The sequence below is a fragment of the Anopheles funestus genome, chromosome X (assembly GCF_943734845.2).
Source record: "Anopheles funestus chromosome X, idAnoFuneDA-416_04, whole genome shotgun sequence".
Taxonomy (NCBI): Eukaryota; Metazoa; Arthropoda; class Insecta; order Diptera; family Culicidae; genus Anopheles; species Anopheles funestus.
Genome location: NC_064597.1, coordinates 10,911,325 through 10,928,337, shown reverse-complemented (window position 1 = coordinate 10,928,337; position 17,013 = coordinate 10,911,325). Strand labels below are relative to the sequence as shown.

General features: G+C 43.6%; 3 protein-coding genes across 3 annotated transcripts; 2 read left to right on the top strand and 1 right to left on the bottom strand.

The window, feature by feature from the left end:
- The first annotated feature begins 181 nt into the window (after positions 1-181).
- Positions 182-3,239, top strand: LOC125767831 (uncharacterized). The gene is made up of 2 exons (XM_049434751.1): positions 182-1,924; positions 1,994-3,239. Exons 1-2 carry the CDS (start codon positions 418-420, stop codon positions 2,770-2,772), a joined length of 2,286 nt encoding a protein of 761 aa, XP_049290708.1. The 5' UTR covers positions 182-417; the 3' UTR covers positions 2,773-3,239.
- Positions 3,240-3,417: 178 nt separating this feature from the next.
- Positions 3,418-8,989, top strand: LOC125767796 (splicing factor 3B subunit 1-like). The gene is made up of 6 exons (XM_049434697.1): positions 3,418-3,806; positions 4,194-4,468; positions 4,538-4,661; positions 4,747-4,826; positions 4,903-5,085; positions 5,165-8,989. The coding sequence occupies exons 1-6, from the start codon at positions 3,779-3,781 to the stop codon at positions 8,435-8,437; spliced, it is 3,963 nt and encodes a 1,320-aa protein (XP_049290654.1). The 5' UTR covers positions 3,418-3,778; the 3' UTR covers positions 8,438-8,989.
- Positions 8,990-9,076: 87 nt separating this feature from the next.
- On the bottom strand, positions 9,077-10,380 carry LOC125767941 (pro-resilin-like). The gene is made up of 3 exons (XM_049434931.1): positions 10,120-10,380; positions 9,510-9,590; positions 9,077-9,442 (listed from the first exon to the last, which is right to left on the bottom strand). Exons 1-3 carry the CDS (start codon positions 10,210-10,212, stop codon positions 9,314-9,316), a joined length of 303 nt encoding a protein of 100 aa, XP_049290888.1. The 5' UTR covers positions 10,213-10,380; the 3' UTR covers positions 9,077-9,313.
- Positions 10,381-17,013: the final 6,633 nt, after the last annotated feature.

The window sequence follows — 17,013 nt, the reverse complement described above, 5'->3', positions numbered from 1 at the left end:
ACCTTATACATCGATGTTCGACACAGTGTGACTAGATTGTTTTCCTCGTTATCGGTAGGAAAGCTAAAAAATTAATCGGTAACAACTCGGGCCAAAACTCGGGAGAAATATGCAGTTTTTGATTGTCTGTAGACAATCTGTGATTTTCGGTAGGATTCTTAAAAAAATCGGAAGTTTCACGGTGCTCGTCTGTGAATCGGTAGGCTTATCAAAAATCGGTAGGAATATAGATAAATCGGTAGTTCTGGTCACACTGATCACTTTGCACAACCACTTTGGGTCGCCGTCATTTTGAATTTATCGTTTTTGTAGCAGCCAAATAAGAGCAGCCATTTTCGTTATTTTCGTTACCGTTATTTTGTTTGGTTGGTGTTTTGTGTGCGTTTGTTAAAAAGAAAACAGTGATAACACTAAGCTATGTCGCGTTCGGAGAAATATCTTGCGCTGTGCATGTTGGACGCCATCGAAGATGCCAACATTGCGGGCGTGCAACTACTGCTCGTTAAACACAGTGCAAATCCGAACACGATCGTGCTGGCCAAAGATGTAGCACCGATGCATCTAGTGATCGGAGCGGACGATGAATCGTTTGCCGCAACAGCCACCGCGCTAATGTTGGAGCACGGTGGTGACGCCAATCTGCCGACGGTCGAACAGTTGCTAACCCCACTTCATGTGGCCTGCAATCTTGGGCGCGTTACAATCCTGCGAATGCTCCTGAAAGCGGGCGGCAATGTGGAACTACAGGACGAGGAAGGCCGTACACCGATTCAGCATGCTATCGACGAGGGTCATTACGAAGCGCTGGAGGTGATACAGAACCACGTATTTGAAAAGAAGATGGAGCGTAAGCGGCAACAGCTCTTGCTCGAACAGCAACGGCAGCTGAATCAAAACAATCTTTTGCTGCCGGCAACTCTACTTAATCCAGCAACTTCCCTAAAGGTGCTTGAAGAGCGTGCCTTCACCCCAAATAAAATTCACTACAATTTTGACGCTACCAGTCCGTACTACGTGAACATTACGCACCGGCGGAAGGATCGATTTAAAACATTGTTTTCCGAAGACATCAATAGCAATGTGGAAAACATTCTACCAGCAGAAGCGATCATTATGCCTTCCAACGAATCTTTCCCCTCCGCCACAGAGAACCGAGTTGAACAGCAGCCAGATTGTACCGTAGAAGTTCCCAATAGTACGAACCTTTTTGAACTAACCAAGGGTAATTTGCAGAACTTTGCAAGAGATAGTGAGCCTACGGGTAGAAGAACGTCCTTCATAGAATCTTGGCGGGAAAAGATCACGGAAATGAAGGAAAGAACCCGAGTAAGCCGACGGTTAGATGACATCGCTAGGATTTTGAACAGCTTCTCGGAGAACGCGGAATCGATCATTGACGAAACGTTCGTGACTGCACCAGACCAGATGAACAATCCGGAGGCAACCTTGGAAGGTTTGGAAACTAAAACTGAAAATGATCCGTCTGTACCTGAATTGGACGAGTGTAAGGGAGAATTGGATGCGGCAGGGGACACAGTCGTCATACAGATCAGTGAAGAGTACATTCACACAGACGATGAGGCGGGTGTGATGTTTCGGGAGAAGAAAATGACCAACACTGCGTCGATTCGGGCGATCTCGGAAGACGGTCGTGAAATTATCTCAGCACAAAAACTAAACTATCCGCCATCAGTAACGGGAAGAACTGCGTCGTTAACTAGTGTTTCAACCGCGCTTACGTTGCCTCCACTGGATTACGATACGGATGTATTGCGTGCAGAACTGACCACCTTCGGTGAGGCTCCCGGTCCAATTACAAAAAGTACAAAAAAGCTTTACCTAAGGAAGCTCGTCAAATTCCAGCGCCATCCGGAACGATTGGCCCGGAACGCGGGCGTTGTGACGGATTCGAACACCCAGCTATGTAAGTAAGCTTTTTGTTTAATTTAATTTTTGCACGAATCATTAACATATTTACCGGCTATTCTGTTAGGTTACTCCGTCGAGTTGATGGCAACGATACGGAAAGAGGATATGTTCAAAAGGATCGTTGAGCAACAGTGTCTGGAGCAGGAGATGGCCTCCGAATTTCAATCGAGCACAGCTAAAGCGGTTCGCAATTTCCGCGAGGGACATCTAAAGAAGAGCTTTATTTATCTGTTACTTGATCCTCGCATAAGCAACAACCTGCCCGCACAGCAAACGCTTCTCGAGCCACTCGAACTATGGAAGCGTTTCCTCAGCTCAGTATTTTACGTCGGTAAGGGTAAAAGTAGCCGACCCTACTGCCATCTGTACGATGCAATGAAGCTTTACCATCACAAGAAATGCCGGTCGGAAGACGATTGTGACCGAAAGGTGGGTGATTTGATGGTTGCAGCAGAGACAGTTGTGTTTCGATGTAGCGAAGAGGAATGTGTCACAAAGGTTAACAAATTTTGCGAGACCAGGAAGGTTTTAAATCGCAAACAAATCGCTGCTGACAGCAGGAAGCTCAATCGTATAATCGATATTTGGTGTGCTGGCAAGGGAGTTGTGTGTTTGCACATCTTCCACAACATCATGCCGGCGGAGGCATACACACGTGAGGCCGCCATTATAGACGCGTTTGGGCTACAAAATTTGACTAACCTGAAGCGGGGCGATTATTATTCGACGTGCCTTTCGTGGCCAATGAAGAAGCGCAAGCAACTTGGAATATTGTTGCTGTACAAAGCGATGCTCATTCATCTGGCCGAGGGTGAAACGCAACTGTTGCCAAATGATCTGTGATATGCGATGCTCATTCATCTCGCCGAGGGTGAAACGCAACTGTTGCCAAATGATCTGTGATATGAGATGAGAAAGCGAGCCTTTTTCCAACAGTCAGTTTGTATATTTTGTCTATCATGTCTATTTGTTTATACCGCATTCCTATTTTACTAATAAAACTGTTCGAAAAACAAATGCGGTGGCTTTGGTAGCGCACGATTTTCATCACTTTTCCGAACAAGATACTTGCGTACGTATGCCTTCTCGCGTAAGCTAAAACGTGTGAGGAAATGTGGAAATGTTGTGAATTTTGTCCTTCTCAGCGGTACAAAAAAAGACAAAACTCGAGAGAAATTTGCGGTCTTTTATTGTCTGTTGACTTCATTCATGACATTTATGACTTCTTCAGTAATATTAAGAAAAATCAGTGATTTTCGGTAGAACTCATGAAAAATCGGTAGTTTCACGGTGCTCGTCTGTGAATCGGTAGGCTTATCAAAAATCGGTAGGAATACAGATAAATCGGTAGTTCTGGTCACACTGGTTTGACAGTTGACGAGAGTTGCTGTATGTGAATTATCCGACGGTTACATTAGCCTCTTCGAGTATGCACTGTAAACGTTGGATAACTCACATACAGCGGCGCACGTTGGCTGTCAAACATCGGTGTATAAGGTGGAAGCAAAAGTTGGGTTAGTTTTCACATTTGGTAATTTGTTTCTACAGAAACACATTCAATGGCCAACAATTGTAAAAATGAGAATGTTCAATAGCTTCCATTTTAACATTTTAAAAAGGATGGCAGCTTTGCTACCGAAATATTTGTGTCCATCCATCCGATTTTAGCAATTGATTTGATTGCTACCGCTCGCCTCATTGTCAACGAGTAAAAGGTGTACTGTCAGACTGTGTATCACCGTGCAGCCCTACACAGCTTGGAACACAATTCCGAGGTTTTTTGTGATTACTTATTTTATATTTCATGTTTTATAGTTTGATAAGTTAAAAGTGTTATATTTAAAATAAAATGGAAAACAATCCAAGAACTCACGAAGGTAAGCTACACCCGTTTTAGTGCCGATGCGTCCTGCCACCTTGTGCACTTTCTTCGTCATCGTTCCGGAACACGCATATTGCGGCATATTGCAATATAAAAATCATAGAACAAAATACAGTAGGCATGTCCAATTTATGAATTTCACATATTGCATGGGCTGCTAGATACAGCTTAATGGTTCTTCCCTTCCCATTAATACTTTACTGAACGTGGACAGTGTGTAGACCTACCAACATTGGGCGTCCTTATTTGTTTGTTTATTTGTTTTGATTTGATGCGGATCTAAGGGATGTTGAAGAAACTGCTGCCGGACTGTAACTTTACCTGCCTGAAACGGTGTAATGAAACTGATGATCTAAATATCTATTATCTTGTTCCGTTGTAGATATCGAGTCTCATATCAGAGATTTGCAGGCAAAAAAGAAAGAGCTGAACGCCGAAGCGGTAAAGGATAAAGGGGTAGGATTGGCCGACAGAGGATACTTCGATAGCGAGCTTTATGATGGTGATGATACGGGCAGTAAATACGACGGATATGTTACATCGATCGCTCCAAATGATGACATTGACGATGAGGAGGACGAAGGCATGCCCATCGGACGTAACAATCGTCCGATGGGCTACACGGCACCAACAGCGCTGCTGGACGAGATGGGACAGGTACGACGGATGTTGCAGGTCTTACACAGTTTGTTGGTATTAACGAATCTTTCGAACGTTTGCTTACAGGGCGAGGATTATGATCCATTTGCAGAACGCCGTAAACCAACGGTTGCAGAAAAAGAAGATGAATATCGCCAAAAACGGAGAAGATTAGTCATTTCACCAGAACGAGTAGACCCGTTCGCAGATGGTATGTATTTGGGCGATGGTATAAGTTTAAGCTAGGTTCACTATCGATAATTTGAATGTGTATTTCGCATATTAACTACTTCCAGGGGGTAAAACGCCAGATGTCGGATCGCGTTCTTATATGGAAATTATGCGTGAGCAAATGTTGAAAGGCGAAGAAGCGGAGGTAAGTTGTAAATTTTCGATATCCTTGTATAATGTGAGTGACTAATGATGCCGATCTCTCTCTCTTCTTTGTGCAGCTCCGCAAAAAAATCCAAGAAAAGGCGAAAAATGGATCTTTGAAAATTAATATGACAGAACAGGCAGTGAAACCGGCACCGATTGAAGCGAAAAAGCGTGGCAGGTGGGATCAAGCAGTCGATGTGCAATTTGTAGCACCAAAAAAGCTCGCAGTTCCAGCAACTCCAACGTGGGACGCTGAGGTAAGTGAGCGATCCGCTATGAGCTGCATAATGTAGCCAAAATTGTTCATCTTTCATCTTGTTTTAATTATTTTTATAGAAAACACCTGCCGATCATCGCTGGGACGAAACACCAGGACACAAAGGCAGTGAAACACCCGGTGCAACTCCAAACGTGCGCATCTGGGATGCAACACCGGCTCACATATCCGGTGCAGCCACCACACCAGGCCGGGAAACGCCCGCAGAAAAGTCAACCCGTCGTAATCGATGGGATGAAACGCCGAAAACCGAACGTGAAACACCCGGACACTCGTGGGCGGAAACACCCCGTGCCGATCGTGTGTCCAGCGACGGGGTGCTCCACGATGCCACCACTCCCGCCTCGAAGCGCCGTTCCCGTTGGGACGAAACACCGTCCAATGCGACCCCGTCGGCCATGACACCATCGATTGCTATGACACCGACGCCGCACGGTACGACGACACCAGGCCATGCAACGCCCTTACTCACGCCAGGAGGAACTACGCCTGTCGGTCACAAGGCAATGGCGATGGCAACACCGACACCGGGCCATCTTGCTTCCATGACTCCGGAGCAACTGCAAGCGTACCGTTGGGAGAAGGAAATCGACGAACGTAACCGACCGTTTACAGACGAGGAGCTGGATGTGATGTTCCCGCCCGGATACAAAATATTACCCCCGCCGGCCGGTTACATTCCCATTCGAACGCCGGCCCGTAAGCTAACTGCCACACCGACTCCGATTGCCGGCACACCGGCCGCCTTTTTCATCCAAACGGAGGACAAATCGGCCAAGTTCGTGGACAACCAGCCAAAAGGAAATCTGCCCTTCATGAAGCCGGAGGACGCACAGTACTTCGATAAGCTGCTGGTCGAGGTGGACGAAGACTCGCTCAGTCCGGAGGAGCAGAAGGAGCGCAAAATCATGAAGCTCTTGTTGAAGATCAAGAACGGCACGCCTCCAATGCGCAAAGCGGCACTCAGACAGATTACGGACAAATCGCGCGAGTTCGGTGCGGGACCCCTGTTTAACCAGATCCTGCCGCTGCTGATGAGCCCCACACTCGAGGACCAGGAGCGACATCTGCTGGTGAAGGTTATCGATCGTATTCTGTACAAACTGGACGATCTGGTCCGTCCGTACGTGCACAAGATTCTGGTTGTGATCGAACCACTGCTGATCGACGAGGATTACTACGCGCGCGTGGAAGGTCGTGAAATCATTTCTAACCTAGCAAAAGCGGCCGGACTTGCCACTATGATCTCGACGATGCGTCCCGACATCGACAACATCGATGAGTACGTGCGTAATACGACGGCCCGTGCATTTGCAGTCGTTGCTTCTGCACTGGGCATTCCGTCACTGCTGCCGTTCTTGAAGGCGGTCTGCAAGAGCAAAAAATCGTGGCAGGCGCGTCACACCGGCATCAAAATCGTGCAGCAGATAGCTATTCTGATGGGCTGCGCTATCTTGCCCCATCTGAAGTCTCTGGTCGAAATCATCGAGCATGGTTTGGTGGACGAACAGCAAAAGGTGCGCACTATTACGGCACTGGCGTTGGCCGCATTGGCCGAAGCGGCCACACCGTACGGCATTGAATCGTTTGATTCGGTACTGAAGCCGCTGTGGAAGGGCATCAGGACGCATCGTGGCAAGGGTTTGGCAGCCTTCCTGAAGGCTATTGGATATCTTATTCCGCTGATGGATGCAGAATACGCGAACTATTACACGCGTGAGGTGATGTTGATTCTGATCCGCGAGTTCCAGTCACCGGACGAGGAGATGAAGAAGATTGTGCTGAAGGTGGTGAAGCAGTGCTGCGCAACGGACGGTGTCGAGGCACAGTACATCAAGGAGGAGATCTTGCCGCATTTCTTTAAACATTTCTGGAACCATCGTATGGCACTGGACCGACGCAACTATCGGCAATTGGTCGACACAACGGTCGAAATTGCGAACAAGGTCGGTGCATCCGAGATCATCAATCGTGTGGTGGATGATCTGAAGGATGAGAACGAGCAGTACCGCAAGATGGTGATGGAAACGATCGAAAAGATTATGGCGAACCTCGGTGCAGCCGATATTGATTCGCGTCTCGAGGAGCAGCTAATCGATGGCATACTTTACGCGTTCCAGGAGCAAACGACCGAAGATGTGGTGATGTTGAACGGGTTCGGAACGATTGTGAATCAATTGAGCAAGCGCGTCAAGCCGTATCTACCACAAATCTGCGGTACTATCCTCTGGCGACTCAACAACAAATCGGCCAAGGTTCGCCAACAGGCAGCCGATCTGATCTCGCGCATTGCTGTGGTGATGAAAACGTGTCAGGAGGAGAAGTTGATGGGTCATCTCGGGGTCGTACTTTACGAGTACCTCGGCGAGGAATATCCGGAGGTGCTCGGATCGATATTGGGCGCATTGAAGGCGATCGTGAACGTGATCGGTATGACGAAGATGACACCGCCGATCAAGGATCTGTTGCCCCGGCTGACTCCCATCCTGAAGAACCGACATGAGAAGGTGCAGGAGAACTGCATCGATCTGGTGGGACGCATTGCGGATCGTGGACCGGAGTACGTGTCCGCTCGCGAGTGGATGCGCATCTGCTTCGAGCTGCTGGAGTTGCTAAAGGCACACAAGAAAGCGATCCGTCGTGCCACGGTGAACACGTTCGGTTACATTGCAAAAGCAATCGGTCCACACGATGTGCTGGCGACGCTGCTCAACAATCTGAAGGTGCAGGAGCGTCAGAACCGAGTCTGCACGACCGTTGCTATCGCAATCGTGGCGGAAACGTGTCGCCCATTCACCGTGCTGCCCGCCCTCATGAACGAGTACCGTGTGCCGGAGCTGAACGTACAGAACGGTGTGCTCAAGTCGCTGTCCTTCCTGTTCGAGTACATCGGTGAGATGGGCAAGGATTACATCTACGCCGTCTGTCCGCTGCTGGAGGACGCACTGATGGATCGCGATCTAGTCCACCGTCAGACGGCCTGTGCCGCGATCAAGCACATGGCGCTCGGTGTTTACGGGTTCGGTTGTGAGGATGCGCTCATCCATCTGCTGAACTACGTGTGGCCGAACATATTCGAAACATCGCCCCATCTGGTGCAGGCGTTCATGGATGCGGTCGAGGGTCTGCGGGTAGCGCTCGGTCCGATCAAGATACTGCAGTACACGCTGCAGGGATTGTTCCATCCGGCCCGGAAGGTGCGCGATGTGTACTGGAAAATTTACAACTCGCTGTACATCGGCGCCCAAGATGCACTCATCGGAGGCTATCCACGCATTACAAATGATCCCAAAAATCAGTACGTTCGATATGAGCTAGAGTACAACCTATAAGTTATTAGTACGGGACATTAGTTGATCAGAAAACTCGTGTGAAATAGCCGAAAAATGAGTTTGCTTGTATGTCGCGGCGAGAAGCTTCGCTCTACGTCTATTTGCACGGTTACAAACAGATAAGATCGATTGCAGGTCATATAAACTTTTCGGATTTTCCATATGGAGAGATTTTTGATCACTTTGTTCTTGGTCTTTTGTGACACTATAAGCTCAAGAGGTCTTGGTCGTCTATTTCTGACTTACTAAATTTATTTTTACCACGTAGTCAGATAGTCAGTCCTTGGCTACGGGTGTTTCAGTCCGGGTGAGACTTGATCCCCGGTCCTGTCGTGTGGAACCGGCGCCGTTTATCACATGCATCACCGGGTAGCCCGGTGGTTAGTACAGAACAATTAAATTAGAAATAGATATTATCGAATGTTGGAAGGTACAGGCGACTGCATTAACCTTTCAGAATTTCCCCATTGGAGAGACCTAAGCTTTGATGACTTTATGATTAAACAAACTTTGCTGAAATAACATGAAAAATAAAAGGCAGAAAACTGGAAATAGTCTAGTTCTCCAACTCTTATCTGACAGATATTAATTTTCGGGTTTTACTGTATAAACTACACAATATTGAGCAAGAGAGAAACATTATACACCTTGCAGGCAGATCGACTAAGAAGGTAACTTTATTTACAATATCCTATACATCTAGTTCGATAGTGAACGTAGCGACTCACAGTATAAATTAAAATGCTCTCCTTCTACCGTCTTACAGTAAGCCGGTAGAATCCAGGTAGAATCCAAGTACCAATCCGTTTCAAGCGTCACGACACGAGGTTTTGTGGGGCGAGGGTTGATAGTATCGAAATGAAGGAACGATCGTCACTAACCGGAGAGTGGGTTCGCATTGTCCTGGAAATCGACTTCCGGCTGGAAGCCACCCTCCTTGTCCACGATGTACTTAATAGTCATGAGGCGACCGTCTGGCAACCACACGGAGTATCGTCCCGTTACCTGGTAAAAAATCAAGTATACGATTGTCTTACTAAGCTGTCAGGACAAAACACATCACCACACATACCTTGCCAGCTGTATCTCCTGCTTCGTTTTTGTCAAAAAATAGCTGCTTCTCGGGGTCCTTCACCTCGTACTTGTACTCGTACTACAGGAGGAAAAAATCGAGTATGAATCAAAACTCTAGTTTGGTATAGGGTATCTCCGCAATTTTTTGACACTTTCCCAGATATTTTTGGTTTCGTCCCACAATCTTTTGAAAGCGTCCCAGAAAGTTTTGAATTCGTTCCGGAATCTTTTGAACGCGTCCCAGAAAGTTTTGAATTCGTTCCACAATCTTTTGAACGCGTCCCAGAAATTTTTGAATTCGTTCCAGAATCTTTTGAACGCGTCTCAGACATTTTTGAATTCGTATCATCTCCCGGGATGGGGGATTTTGGGACGAAATCAAAAATCTCTGGAACGCGTTCAAAAAAACCTTGGGAACGTGTCAAAAAATTGCGGGATACCCTATATTTGCACAATTCCGTTCAGATGATCATTAGGAGTTCACTAACTCCTCTTCATTTATGAAATGAAAGAATCTGTCCACTGTTTTATAGTAAACACTACACTACTACTTATAATGTTACTATACTACTTATAATGTTTCACACATCACTTGGTGTACTACTTACAGCTTCATATTTCTCTGCCTGCGGTGCCGCATGCAGACAAACCACACACACACTCAGCATCACTCCAAACAACACTAGCACCTTGATCGACATGATAACTGACAGCGACGGTTGATCAGTAGAACCAGTTTGACAGCTGAGCCGGGTACGGTGAGCGAGAAGTTCTGACAGTAAGCTAGAACAACTTACGAGACACACATTCGGGTAGGAATTGACGTAGAAGCTGTTCGGATGCCTTGAATGCACTGGATGCTGGCAACTGGTTCTGATGCGATATTTATAGGACCTTCCAATGGTCGTTCCCGACTGGCAGTGTTCGGAGGGAGGACGATCGTGCCGTTGTCGGATGGAATCTGCCAATCCTTCTTTTCCAGCTGCCAGTCTGTCTGCACCAGCCCAGGTGCTCACTGCTGCAGCCTAAACTGGGGTTTGGTCCCACGGCACGACAACTTCTCACGAAGGCTCTACGTTCGAGACGTCCCGGGAGATGATTCGTACGTTCGCTTCTAGCAAGACCTTTGACATTTAAGGTTCTTTATTGAATTGGGTGCTGCCAGTAGCAACGTTTAGGCTTCTTCAGTTGCGTTCCGTGAATCGTGTAGTTTCAATCGAACCAAGAACCATGTAAGAATCAAGCATGCTATGCGAAGACTTACACTTGTTCAAAACTTTGACGCTATTTAATCTTCTTGCTGCTTAATAGCTATGAAAAGCGACAGTTTTATTCACAACGATGCTACAGGCATTATTCCTGATGTCTGATTAAATGCAAAGTGTTTAATTATTTTAAACTTTTACTACACACATCGTTAATCAGTTTTTAAATGCTTTTTTTCGTTAATTATACTGATGGTTAAATAATTAAATTTTTGAGAAAAATATAAAGCTGGGAAGCTTCTTGTAATTTAACGAAGAATTTTTTTTTAATTAACATAAAACATTCGGAAAATGCGTTTTAAAAATGTTGACCAAACCTCAACAATTGGAAATATTTTTTTCCAGCGGAGTCGTGAGGCATCGTTAATTTCAATAAATGTAGCTTAAAACTACATGCTAATCTAATCAATGGAGTTAAGTTTTATCTAATGAATAGAGTTATCAATCAAGCATGCTTTCCTGTGAAGGCGTTCTGCATGTAACGATAATGTCTTATTTACTAAATCTTGATTTCTGGCTTTAATTCCATTAAGCCAATCCCACGATTATCTTTTTTTTTCAATATACATCAACCATATCTAGCTCGGGCTCAACTCTGCACTCCGCATGGGTACACACGATGAATACAAATGTCATCCAAAGGTGTGATCCGAATACCTGCCCTAAATAGAATTAAACCCACTTCCAGCATGCGAAACATCGAAACACGAAGAATGAATCTGAACGAAAAGCAAGGTAATAGGTAACTGCCACGAGCATGCAAACCGACGAAGACGCCACGGTGAGCATGCGAAGAATGCATTTTATTGGAATCCGTAGTAGCATGCCGTACCTTCGTCCCGTGGGGCACACACCAATCACCGGTTCCAATGGAAAAGACGGAGACGTGTAAATGCCGGCTCGATCACGATGACGGTTGATGTACCGTGTACTCCTTCTTATCCACCACATCTGGTGGAACCATGCTCAAACCGATGCGGTGAATGAAGGGCATCCCGTATGTTGGGTGATTTTGATGCACCGAGTAAGATGTTCTCGTGTGTAGACACACGAGATGGGGGACTACATTTGGATTACCGATTAAGTGCTGATTAACTGCAAAGCGTTCACTTTCAAGGTGTGGAATGTGTGCTTTACATATTCCGGTTAAATTCATATCCAGTCCAATGTTTTCAGTAATTGGATAGAAAAATCAATAATAGTTTTAAGAGATATTTACCAAAAGAGACAAAGAATTCTTGCTCAAATTTACTCTCTGGAGACAATATTGGGTATGGTTTAAATACCCAATATTACAAGACCACTCTTCTCAATATTGGAGATACAAGGCAAACTTTTCTCAATATCGCCCAGCATACAGAGCTCATTGATAGATTATGGTTACTTCGTTACGGTAGCGTGGGGGCTTAGCTTCACAACCATCATAATCTTCTTATGAGACTCTTTCAGTTTACAGGAGTTATTCTCTTCGATAGACTGATTGACAGAATGAAGATCGGTCCTATATAGTAATTAATTCGGCGAATTATATGTCAGATACATATATGCTTCATTCACCCCAAAAAATCGCCTTTTTTTGCTCGGTTAGAACGTCCTGGCCGTATCAAGACATATTTTACCACGTAGCCGGATAGTCACTTCTTGCTACGAGAAGACGGTCCGGATAGGATGTGAACACCAGTCCTGCCGTGTGGGCCGGCGCCGTTTAACACATATACCACCGACCCGCCCGAAAAAATAAATAAGTAAATAAATAAATAAACAAACAAATGATTAAAAAATAAATAAATAAATAAATAAATAAAAATGTATAAAAAAAACAACCAAACAAACAAATATTTTTTAATATTATATAATACTTCTTCTTCTTCTTGGCTTTTAACGACCTCTAAGGTCACGCCGGTCATTTCTGGCTTACTAGACTTATTTTTACCACGTAGCCGGATAGTCAGCCTTTGCTACGGGGGAACGGTTCGGATGGGATTTGAACCCGGTCCGGCCGTGTGGACCGCCGCCGTTTATCACTTGCACCACCGGTCGACCCTATATTGTAATTAATTCGGCGAATTATATCAGATACATATAAGCTTTGGCGCGTTCGCCCAAAAAAATCGCCTTTCTTGTATAGTCTAAAATTATTACAACTTTTGGAAAATCGCAATAAACTCCACTTTCGTAGGAACTTAATTTTCGTTCATGAAAAAGTAATGGTTTTTTTCTAAAAAATGTTTAGTAATTCAATGTAGTTTACTTACCCAGCTAAACGATCGTTTATAAGCAGGATACTTTCCTTCCCAAAAACCTCAGGAAAGTATTTACTTCAGAAGATGCTTCTTCGCGGTCATTTTTGTTTTATACACTAGTATTTTCTTTTCCATTTTTTTATATACATACTTCAATACACTTTCGCACATTAAAAACACAATATTCACTAACAATGGCAATATTTTTTTAATACACGATTTCATGGACATAACTTTTTTTTCACCCAAAAACAACTAACACTTGCATTTTTTTTCTTTACACAAAAGCATGTACACATTTCAATGCTCTTTGGCACATTTTAAAACACAACACTCGCCTATAATGATCACATTTTTAAATACACAACACATTTAACACAAATACACATTTTAAAATAAAGCTCATTGAGAAAAGTACATCACTTTTTTTCATTAAAAAACAAATATTTCCTTTTTTCTATGCACAAAGCCACACACATACACACTTCAATGCGCTAAATGCTAAACACCACTAAAAAAATGAGGCCTAAAATAGCCACATTTCTTAATAAATAATTTCACAAAATAAACACTAAGCTCATTGAGAAATAAATATTACAAAATGGACACTTTTTTTCACCAAAAAACAACCAACACTTCCACTTTTTTTTTCTGTGCACTTTTCACAACATTTACCAAAAGTTTTTTTTTAATATTTTTTCGAAATTTTATGAATTAGCCGAGCACGTTTATGCCATGGTTTCATCTCGTTGACAAAATTCACTCCACAAAACAAATAATTTGCAATAATTAATACACGCACTTGATTGTAAATTTCCTTACTCTCACGCACACAACGATAACAAATCACGAAAGATAGAACAAATCGTGTTATCGCCACTAACCACGACTTAACACGAAACCGTTAGCTCCGAAACTGCAATGGAGGATTAGTCAATCACAAAAGAGTTCATACAAAAGGTAAACGCACTCTAAGCGTCTTTCGCTATTTTCAATCGTTTTTTCAAACTTTACACAGTGTTTTCCTTACAAAAAGGAAAATCAAATCGATTTAAAATGCAATGAGCAAATCAAATTTAGCATTTACTTTAGAAAAACAATACTGTTTATGATTTTTGGGCCTTTTTTCATTTAAACAATGGCATTCTTTATTCACTTACACTTGGTAACAAGCTTCACGGAGAGGTGACGCTACCACAAACTCAAGCCGACGCCGGCAATAATTTAACCACCAACAAATCTGCACTTTTTCACTTAATATCTAATATATACTCAAAAAAAGGATATCACTGTTTTCATAAAAAAAACCAACGCTTTGCTAAATTGTCAATGTACCGCGTGCTTTTCTTTCATAACTTTAACCTATTGCTGACCGATCGATACTGCGATCACAATTTCTCCTTTCCTAATGATCGTTATCGCTTCCTGCTTCGTTATCACGACACACCCACACAACGATAATTGCCGAAGCGGGGTCGGCCCGATCATATATTTCGCACTCTCTTCGCTTCTGCTGGAGACACGAATGAAAAAAAACTCTTCGCTCCTCTCCTCTCCTCTCTTAAATCCGGTCTTACATTTTTGGCGTGGAAAATGTAGGCGTATATGGGGCTGTTGTTGTCATTAGTAGGAAAACGCTTTAAATAGGCATGGTCCTTGCCTCGTGGCGGTCAGGAAAGTATTTCGGATGAAAGTCGGCGGTTCGAAAACAAGAATGAGTCAGGACGACGAGTTCTAACCTCTTCGATGAGGCTTCAAATTAACCTTGATTTATTTTTTTATAATTCGTCCTATATACCTAAACATTGCTTACAACTAAATTTGTTCTTTTTTATAATTCTACTTTAAATTGCCTTTAATTAAGTTCGATACAGCCTAGTGTCAGCGTTTCTTAACCCATCGCAGACGCTTAACGGTTTGGTGACAGATTCGATCATGTGGCATTTAGTTAAATGATTTAATTTGAAAAGGTTCTGATATCTAAGCTTCATTCGCCTCAAAAAATGTCTTCTCTTAAATAGTCTAAAATTCTTACAACTTTTAGGTAATCCCGACAAACTCCACCGATATTCAGGAGCTTCGTTTTCCTTCATGAAAGTTTCAATCGTTTTTAACGAAAATGTTTTATTTATGTTCTTTTCTCTTCGTCAAAGAATTCTTGGTCAAATTTTCTCTAGGGAGACAATATTTTGTCTCTGTAAAATTTTGGAAATATAAGGCTCAGCATAAGCTAATGAAACTTTTTCAGTAGACAAGAGAGATTCTCTTCGTTCTGCTGATTGACAGAATAAAGATCGACCCTATATTGTAATTAATTCGGCGAATTATGTCAGCTACATATAAGCTTCATTCGCCCCCAAAAAATTGCCTTTCTTGTACAGTCTAAAATTATTACAATTTTTGGAAAATCGCGACAAACTCCACTGATACTCAAAAGCTTCGTTCTCCTTCATGAAAAAGTAATCATGTTTTTTTTCTAAAAAATATTTAGTAATTCCAATTACTAGTAATTCAAATTAGTAATTGAAAAGCTTCTGATATCGAAGCTTCATTCGCCTCAAAAAATTGCTTTTCTTGTATAGTCTAAAATTCTTGCAACTTTTAGGTAATCTCGATAAACTCCACCAGGAAATTCAGGAAATCAGAAAATTCGTTTTCCTTCATGAAAAAGTCATCATTTTTCACCAAAACTGGTGAAATGGTTTTCCTCAAAAAGTGTCTTTTTTCCAGCGAGAATTCTATAATTTCTTAAAAACCATACACAGTACTTGCAACAAATAGTATTTGATATCCTCAAGGTGAATAATGAAAGCTAGAAGTTACTAATTTGCTACAATGTCAATATATCACTTCCTTCAATGAGATTGCAACATTCTATATTCGCCAACAAAGAAAACTTGATCCACTAAAAGCAAATGAGGTTTTGTACATTCTTCAACGATATCATCAGAAACTCCAGTGTTCCACCAGTGCTCCAACAGGGGGGTTACTTGTGTTACATTTCCGTATAACTTTGCAATACAAAACCCCCGCTACACGGAACCAACGACAAATGGCACGTAAATGGCAAATGGGTGCAGAGATACAGACAGCAAAACAAACTCATTACACGGTTTGTGGTAGTATCTTGCAGCCCGCAAGAAGATGAACACCCGGCTCGTCAAAAATGCTCTTGCGCGTCGTAACTTCCCTGATATGGGATGGAACCGCATCGTTCAGGTTTAAATCCACCTGCAACCAGTAGTAGAACAAAAACAAAATCATACACGAACGGTATGGTACGCAACCGACTGTACATCCGGTTCGGTTTTCTGAGCGTGGTAAATTGTTTTACTCTTAGAATCATGACCTGAAACCGTCATGGAGGTCATCACCAGGAAGTGATCCACCGGTGCGCAGTAGTTCGAATGCGTCACCAAGTGTTTCACCGTGCAGTAGATTAGCCGTAAGTGAGTAATCTTCAATGTTTTTTTTGCAAAAAGCGTACAAAACAAGTCGCTTAACATGTGATATTCTGATCATCACTCTTGGATATGGATATGGACATCCATATGTGGAGCAGAGGAAGTTGGAGCAACTATTCCCACACTGTTCTCCCTGTTGCCAGATACCTGGCCAGATATTCAGTCTCTGTGGGAAATTGTTTGTCGTTGTAGTCCCCATCTGCGACAGGTTGCCGCCATGTCATCCTCGGTCTGCCCCCAGTGAGATGACCCCACGTGTAGGAGAAGGGAATAACAATAAACTTAAACGGCCAGCAATAGAGAGGCGCGCCATCTCTACATGAAAAACGAAACAGTTAAAAGAGAGAAAGCCATCTCGTGCTGGTACGTCCGAAAAAATTTTCCACCAACCCTACCCCAAAAATTCACATGTGTGTGTGTATGTGTGTTGTGGGTTTGTGATCAAGTGCTTCGCGCGGTACAATTTCCACGCAGTAATGCGCGGCTTCCAGTGCGATTCGTAGGTCCGTGGCGCAAGCACGTGCTCGAAT